Raw genomic sequence first — 8,818 nt, forward strand, 5'->3', positions numbered from 1 at the left:
TATTTCCTCTCCTCTCTCTCTCTCTCTCTCTCTTCTCTGTAAAAGATATATGTATTTATGGGAGGGGAAGAAGTGTTGCCTATAGAAGTTCATTTCAATCTTTTGATATCGTAAGGAGTTATTTTCTCTCTCTCTCTCTCTCTCTCTCTCTCTCTCTCTCTCTCTCTCTCTCTCTCTCTCTCTCTCTCTCTCTCTCTCTTTCTGTTATTGCCTGTTCAAATATTTCTAATGGTAAAATGTTTCAGGTGACTTTGAAATGATATTAATAATACCAATTCAATGGTATATTTGATGTAGGATGATACTTAAGTGTACATTTGGTATTTGAACTTTCAAGATAGGCAGATATAGGCATTTTTAGAGGAGAGTTCTAACTATTCACGGGTTTGAGCTATTAGCAAGGGGGTGTGTGTGTGTGTGTCTGGTACCCATCCCCCACGAATACTGGGGGAAACACTGTACCTTGTTTATCGCGAGAAAGACTGGTACATCACGAGGTCTCAAGCCCTGTCGGTGACCTGCATCCACCTCGTATACGCATGAGTTGCCAGATGCCACAGATTCTTTGCTTTACAATCTTTGATTGTTTTTTACCAGTTTCCAGCTGGCTCTAGAAGGTTATCCTATTGTTAAGACTGAAGGTTTGTTAGCCTTGAAAAATACAAATTGATTAAAAATTTGTCGTTTTTCAAACAAAATTTTTGAGAGAATTTTGTATCTTTTGTCGAATAAGTGCATGTACTTTGAACTGACTGATTATCTTGTTATAATTGTATTCGACAGCCTACTGCATCTTACAAGAAAACTGTATTAACGTGTTTTTTTCATTTACAATACATAGTTTAATGATAGCCATATTCTACAAAATAAATAAAAGAAAAAGGCATTTCAATATAAAATTTAGCATAAAAGATGTACAAAATCGAATGTCACTCGCAGCTGACTTGAGACTGAACGAAGGAGCATTGATATTTTGAGGAGTTTATGATTTTTTACCACTGTAAAAGTATTTAATCTCTTTTTCCTTTTCTTGCATGCTTTACTTATTACTTATTTGTTTGCAAAATCCTCATATTTATTTTAAATTCTGCCGTTTGCCAACAGTAAGTTGATGTATTGTGGCATAATTAATCTCTTTCATACACTTAAGAGCCAAGTGTAAACACGTCAGCAATCATACATTCTGATTAATCTCTCTCTCTCGCTCTCTCTCATACACAATTGAACACACACACTATCGATTCCTTTGATTGTTATTGATTGCTTTGATTATCTTTGTAAAATGTGAATAACATTTATTTTGTTATTAACCTTTGCTACTGCGACCATTTCTGTTTCCTCAAAGGGTTCCTGTCTCTCCTCCTTCCATCCTCAAGCCGGCTGTGAGCCATTTTCACCAAACATTTCGTTAATTGCAGACGGAAACAAAATTTTTCAAAAATTTCACTTTACATAATGTACCGTTTTATTACTTGACACTCTTAATTTAACTTTTGAATGCATTAATAATAGAAAAAAATGTGAAAAGGGGTACTTTTTGAGTTGGTTGAAATGAATGATCCTAACTCCCTTTACTTCTTATGGGGATATTTATTTCATATTTCTAAAAATTGTATTTTGAACAGCCTTCTGGAACGGATTAAGTTCAAAGTCTGTGGTACTGCTGTATAATGTAATTTCAAGTTTTTCCCATATTTTTAGGGAATCATCAAAAGGGATGAGATCGTCTTTCAAAAAGTGTCCCAGCGGAAAATTCCAATTGTAATGGTGACAAGTGGAGGATACCAACGTACCACCGCAGCTGTCATAGCAGATTCCATTACCAACTTGAATAAGAAAGCGTATATCGACTTGTCTGTACAGTAATCAAAGCTATTAATTCCCTAACTTAATAGAAGGTTTTGCTTTGTGTTCCTGGATCTGTCCTACATAGTTGCAGGTATTTTAATGGGTATTTTATGATAAATTTGTTTGTATAAAAGCTTGTTTTAATTGTCTTTGGTTATTTAATCTATATCCGATTTACACAAGATCATTTGGCTTGAGGATAATACTTTTTAATGTCTTTTATATACAAATAAAACATTTCTTTGGGATGCTCTAATTCACAAATTTTTAATTCAGTTGTCTCCTGCTTTTTCATTTTTAATGTTTGTCCATTACTTAAGTAAGAGCCAAATTCTTTATTTTTCAAGTGTGATTGGAGTCTTAATATGAAAGAAATAGGTAATCATGCAAGTATTTTTGATATGTAGGAGATTTTTGTATGCTACAGCAAGTGGTTGTTTTCTTCAGGGTATACTACAGTTTTGAACAGGTTGTCAGACCCCATTCAGGTCTAATGCGTAAAGTAAAAAGAGCCATGTGATTTTCTTGACCTTTTATAATACCTTCAATTTTGCCAGCTCTTCCCTCATTCCTAATTACCAAGATTTTTTTTTTTCATGTTCATCTTTTCTCTTGGAGATTTCAATCTTAGTTGCTCTAGTCTTTCGAAGTCTCTTTCTTAAATATTCAAAACACACTTTAGTCTATCTCAGACAGACCTTGTGAATCTTAAAATGCCCCATTTTGAATACCAGTTGGACTTCAAGGCAAGGATCATGAGACCTTTGTTTTGTAACTTACTGATATTATTGCTTATGATAGTATACCCTAGTGCCTGAAAAAAAGCTTAGTCAGCTACACATCTTGCTTGCAACTTTAATCTTTAACAATGTAAAATCATTTATTGCAAATCTCTCTCCAGCTGTCACCAACTGCACAAGATTGGCTCTTTCTGAATTTTTAGTAGTTTTCCTGAGGATTGCTGACTTACCCTCCTTTTATCTGCATTATAGATTTTTTATGTATGTGAGTATTACTTAGTTATTTTCCATCTCAATCTAAGTATAAAATGATGCATGGATCTTCAGTATCCATTACGTATATAGACTCCAGAAGCATAACTTTCAAGATAAAGTTTCTGGACACAGGTTAATTTTCTTTTCTACTAAGTTTTCTTTTTATGAATAGTAGTGTATTCCCTCTGCAGGTGGTCCCTAACCCATGTAAGTGGACTGTTTCCTAGAAATGTAAGTTAAGCTGCGTGAATGTGAATTTTAGCCAGATAAAGTGTTCACAAAGACATAAGAATATAAAAGTAATTATTCAAGAATACATATGGTAAGTACTGCCAAATAGAAATGATAACCAAAAATGTAGATTCCAACTTAATAGAAAAATAAATGGATTACCATAGATTGAAGCAGACACTAATTATAGTGTGAGTAATTTTGCTCATTTTATGCTAGTACTTTGATATTAATTTGTTATATGATATTAATGGCTGGTGGAAAAGGTTCATCTCAGGAAAATGACACATGCTTGGAATGGGCCAAAATTTATCTTCATTAGCTCTGAACTTGGTTGTGCACCGTGGCTTTGAGTAGTTTCATTGATATGAGCTTTGCATCATTTGGTAATGAATAATCTCTATTACGTAGCTTACTTTCAGAGTTCATCCAATCTTTATCAACATTTTGTCATCATGTTTAGGGAAAATAAATGATAAGAACATTAATATGCTGCATGCAGCCAGTGGATGACTAAATAAAAAAAAAATGCTGCCATTAATGCCATCTTTTGAAAAAAAATTGGGGTCAAATATTCTCAGAGTGGCAGGAGGTCAAAAGGCAGAGTTTGCAAACTAAATTTACCGTATATACTCGTGTAACATGCGATCTCGCATATCATGCGACCCCCAAATTTTCACCCTAAAACAATGACTTGATCATGTATCTTGTGTAACATGGGAATTCAATTTTTGAGACAAAATTACAATAGGCTAACCTCTTTTCCTCGTGTTTATCTGTCCCATTTTCTAGTTAGGCTAACCCCTTTTCCTCCATCTCTTTATCTAAAAGAGAAAGCAAAAAGTATTGTCAGTAATGTTATACTTGTTGTGTAAATGCATACAGCCAGAAACAGCTGATTTGCTATGAACAACCGAATCCGATAACTACAGCAGTTTCCTTGCATTTCAACCATCATATGATAGTAAAAAATTACTGTAGTTATGTTACAAATGATGCTAAATAGAATAGGACTGATTTATTTTTACATTACTATACTGTATCCTCATTCCGAACTCGCTATGAAGAAAAGATTGGGAAGGTCGTATACTGTTAGTTGTAGCTGAAGCTGAGGAAAAGAATGTTCATCTGCTAACGACTATTATCATGCATTGGCAACATGGAACCTTCGGTATAGCACCATCAAAATTGACCGTTAACAAAATTTGAGAGAAATGTGTTTTAATGGAAACTATTTGGCATGAAAGAACACATTTTACTGTGTTCACTCCAATAAAAGCTATATATGTAAAGCTCGTATTATTCTGATGAAATCAAGTGAAAATATCGAACGCAATCTGTTGATTTTTTTACACAATAAACATGCCCTCAGCGCCATCTACTAATGAAAAAAATAACTAAATTTCGTTCACAACGATACGAATTCAAGTGATATTTTGACTTGAACACACATTGTATAACATAAAATAACCTTGTCCCATATCAATAGAGTATCTTGAGATTCATTTACACTAATTAGAAGCAAGAATATCGCTCTGATTTGACTTCAGTACAGCAAAATAAACTTTCCCGCAATCGTCCTCGGCTGATTTCCAAACCAAAACATTGATTGCTATTTTTGTATTTTATAATACAACAATAGTAATATGAAAATACATACAACAATAGTAATATGAAAATACATACAATATTATTTGATGCAGTGAAGTAGGGCATAACTTTTTGAAAGATCCATGGAAAAGATGCATATTCATTATGTTTGTATTTTATCAAACAATACTAGTATGTGAACATTACATAAGCTAATTTTAAATCTCGTGTAAGATGCGATCCCCTTAAAATTATCTCCAAAATTAGGTCTTCAAAAGTTGCATGATGTGCGAGTATATATGGTATTTTAAATTCATGGATTTGCTACAAAATTATGAATAAAAGTAAATAGGGTTTATGCAAGTTCAGGAGTTTGTAAAGGTTGATTAGTATTTATTACCCCTCTTTTGGAGACTTGTATCCAGCCTGTGATATAATTTACAAATTATTGTGGCTTTTTGGTTGAATATATGATGTTATTTTAGCTATAGTATTTTATAAGAAATATAGAGTTTATTTTTGAAGTTTGTACAATGATTTCAAGCTAATGGCATAACTTATCATTGCAACCTTAAGGCACTTAGTAAAATCTTCTGTTTTGTGAAATAGTTTTCAGACAGTGGTTTATTATCTAAGTTTATATTAATCTCTGGTTATTTTATTCATTCAAATCATGTAAAATGTTGTGCAATTGTTTTTGGTTATTTAGGTTTTTCTCCCTTCTCTCTTTGAGCACAATTTTTCAAAGAAAACATGTTCAACTCAGAGAGTGAAAAATTTTATGGCCCAAAGATTGGGAGCTAAAACTATCTGTGTTTTAGAATAGGAAACCTAAATGTTTGCTAATGAAATTACTCGAGTTTAATCTCTTGAAATTAAAGCAGTATCAGCAGTCATGTAGAGAAGAGCCTTACTTTGAATATAGTTTTAAAATCAAACTCATTGTCAGGAAACACAGGTCATAATGACTTGAAAAACTTTGTTCATGATTCTCCTAGCTTTAATAGTTTTTAGTCTCAGAAAAGGAACCGAGTGATACAAACTGTGCAATAGAAATGGTGTGGCTATAGAAAAACAAGTATGTACTACATTAAATGATGTACTTTATAAAACTTGTTCAATGCAGATTTAGTGAATTGTCATCCTAATTCACAAATTTTTTCAGTGTAAATAAACGGTTTTCTCAAGAATTGTATACTATTGCTTAGTTTTGTACAATCATCAGACAAGATGGTGAACTGACTTTCGTATTACTGTATATGTAGAAATATTGGGGTAGAAGCATATAATGTGAATGTGTATTTCAAGTAAGTTGAAGAGGAAAAGAAACCTGGTTAAATAAATCAAAAGTCCATAACATGATATAATTTTGGGTGCATTGTTGGAACTGGCAGCTATGATTTCGGTGATAACGTATTATGTACATGTACAATGGACCTGTTGGTAAAATAATCAGGGTATATTTAAAACATATTGTTGAAGCTGAATGTACTTTTTGTCAAACGTAGCTGAAGTTTATTAGAATAAGATGGATAGTAATACCCTGTCTCCTTTTAATGTATTTGTAAACACAACTGTTTTTGTCACTGTACAGTGCCCATTTCATATGTCACAGAATGTTCCCAGACAAAAACTCCTTCAAAAGAATGTTCCCCATGCTCATCAGAGGTTTTTAAAGAGGTGCTTCCTAACCATCTTTCCCTCATTTGCATCAGGAAAGAAAAAATATAGTAACAAATTAATAAATCAATTGATAAAAGGCAATACATAAAATATAAAAAGAATTACTTTTGGGTAGTAATAGACTGCATCTTCACTTGAACTTTTGAATTTACAGTTGCACAGCATCCTCAGGAAGACTGTTCTACAGTCCAACAGTGTGTGGAATAAAGGAAACCTGAACTGAGAAGTTCAATATCGAGACACATTTACTGCATGTTGGTGTTGCTGTTCAGCAAATCTGGTTTGATTGCCCTAGGCAGGAAAAGAAGAAAAGATCTGTTAAAATACAATCTAAAAAATTGAAAAACAAGACTATCCATCAGTGGTTCCAGTCATAACTATAAATGTTAGGAAACAGAAGAATCCTACCACCATGAACCACTATGTCTATAAGAGATCAATCTTGTGCAGAGGCAGATGTCCACACTAGAGAGCAGTATTCTAGTAAAGGAAGGACAAATGACCTAAAACAGGTTGCATTGATTTTATCACTGTTTATAAATATAAGAGGCCTTACATACAATACCTAACTTCTGTAAAGACCTCAGGTTTGTTTAGCTATGAAAAATACAAATTGATTTAAAATTTGTAATTTTTTTTGTTTTAAGGCATGTGGCAAGTGAAATGGACATCATAAGTTTGTGTGTGTGTCACAAAAAAATGTTCTTAAAAATGATCCACTCATAGCTTTAAGAATAATATTTTTTGTAATATTAATATGTCTGTAATAAGATTTATCTAGTTTGAGGATTATGTTTTATGTTGTGTAAACATGCCTGTTGGATATTTATAATTTGGAAGGATAGAAGGAGTAGAAACACTAGTAAGAATTTTGTCTCAAAGAAAGTGATCCTTCAAATTCTTCACCATTATGCACCTGTGATGAGGGATGTTGATAAGCTCTTTTTGCATATAAAAAAGAAGGCAAAGCATATTTTGAAAATGCAAATAGTTTGAACACTGGTGAAATTGGTTGTGAATATAGTAGTAGTTGTAAAATCCAAAGAGGCATTGAATATGAGACAAGAAGATAGGAGTGCTTTTATGGTTGTGTATGAAAAAGTAAAAAAAAAATGTCATGTCCTTAAAATAATATATATTTCATGAGTCAGTAGGATCTTGGGTAGTATTCTTAGCTCAGTTGACTTTCATGCAAGTTTAAAATTTTACACATTAAAAACTTAGGAAAACAGTTTTGTACTCAAGAAAATAGTGGTGGGTAATTTTACAAATTTCAACCACATAGTATAATATGTGCAGCTGAAAATTATAGTATTGGTACAGACATTGAAAAAAACTGTTGTGAGTTTTTGAAATGTATTTAGTTTTGCAAATGTGAAATGTTAGAAGTATGACATAAAAAACTAAATGGAAATTCAACTTCTAGATTCAAAACTCAGTACCTATATAGTTAAATTCTATTAAATTTTTTCAGTGACCTTATTTTTCTGGCCTTGGGTTGAAGGTGTTGTAGGTTTAAGAGGCTTCTGAGCTTGCCACTGTTATCTTTTCTTTATTGATTTGGGATTATGGTCACTTGTCCATGTTCATCCATAAGAAATTGGTGATAAAATGCTTTTGGACTGTAGGTTAATTACCGAATGGTGTAAGAGACCTTGGGGTTACAATCCAAAAATGGATTACCAAACTATGTAGGCTGGTGACTAGGAATTTATTATTTTTAATATTACTGTTTCTGATTCATAACCACACTGAAAATTCATGTTTTAGATATTTTCATTCACTCATTGGTCTGGTTAAATTATCAGCTATTTTCAGCCTTTTTTCAGTTAATTAACAGAAAAGGCATGAGGAGCAGCCTGTATTTACAGTTGATGATATCACTAATACTAATCCTTTCATAATATTCCTTAGTATTATAGGAATTAAAGGGTATAATGCTAATGGAAACATTTTTGTTGGAGAACTTTACCTTACATTTTGGAAGAAAGGATTTTTCACTTAATGCTTAAAAAATATTATCACATAGTCTGTGCATAAGCATTTTTTTAAAAGTTTGTTGTGGTAATAACATGGAAGTATGGTGTGTCTTGAACTTTTACCATTTACTTGCTTCTCCAGATCCTTTATATGTTTCGTTGAAGTACAGTATTACAATCACTAGTGCTAAAATATGTATTTGATAATTGTTTATGATTACTACAAAGTACAATAATTAACATAAAAAGATAGCATTAGAAAGAAAATATGAACATAATTATTTATGTATCACAATTGAAGTACTAATATCAAGGTACTAACACCCTGCCAGATTTCCATTTTCTTTGTTCATGTCCATGATTCTGCTCCATAGAGTAATGCGGGTCTTATGCTCCCATACTATTGATTAGCCAGGCAGCCAGTTGAAAACAGATATCAAAAGGTATTTTCAGTGGGTGTTTTCCCATGAATTTTTGCATTTATTTTTTATA

General features: G+C 32.4%; 1 protein-coding gene across 2 annotated transcripts in view; it reads left to right on the top strand.

The window, feature by feature from the left end:
• The window catches only part of LOC135225690 (histone deacetylase 11-like), a 96,066-nt gene extending 90,300 nt beyond the window's left edge, over positions 1-5,766 (top strand). Inside the window, exons 9-10 of one of the 2 annotated variants that reach the window (XR_010317068.1) lie at positions 1,702-1,939; positions 3,035-5,766. Coding sequence is in view for 1 of the 2 variants with exons in the window: in XM_064265039.1 (XP_064121109.1) it covers positions 1,702-1,866 (165 nt within the window). In the remaining variant the exon portion in view is untranslated. Of the gene's footprint in view, positions 1-1,701 lie in introns of both variants that reach the window. The other variant, XM_064265039.1, reaches the window with a different exon arrangement.
• The last annotated feature ends 3,052 nt before the right edge of the window (positions 5,767-8,818 follow it).

The sequence above is a fragment of the Macrobrachium nipponense genome, chromosome 13 (assembly GCF_015104395.2).
Source record: "Macrobrachium nipponense isolate FS-2020 chromosome 13, ASM1510439v2, whole genome shotgun sequence".
Taxonomy (NCBI): domain Eukaryota; kingdom Metazoa; phylum Arthropoda; class Malacostraca; order Decapoda; family Palaemonidae; genus Macrobrachium; species Macrobrachium nipponense.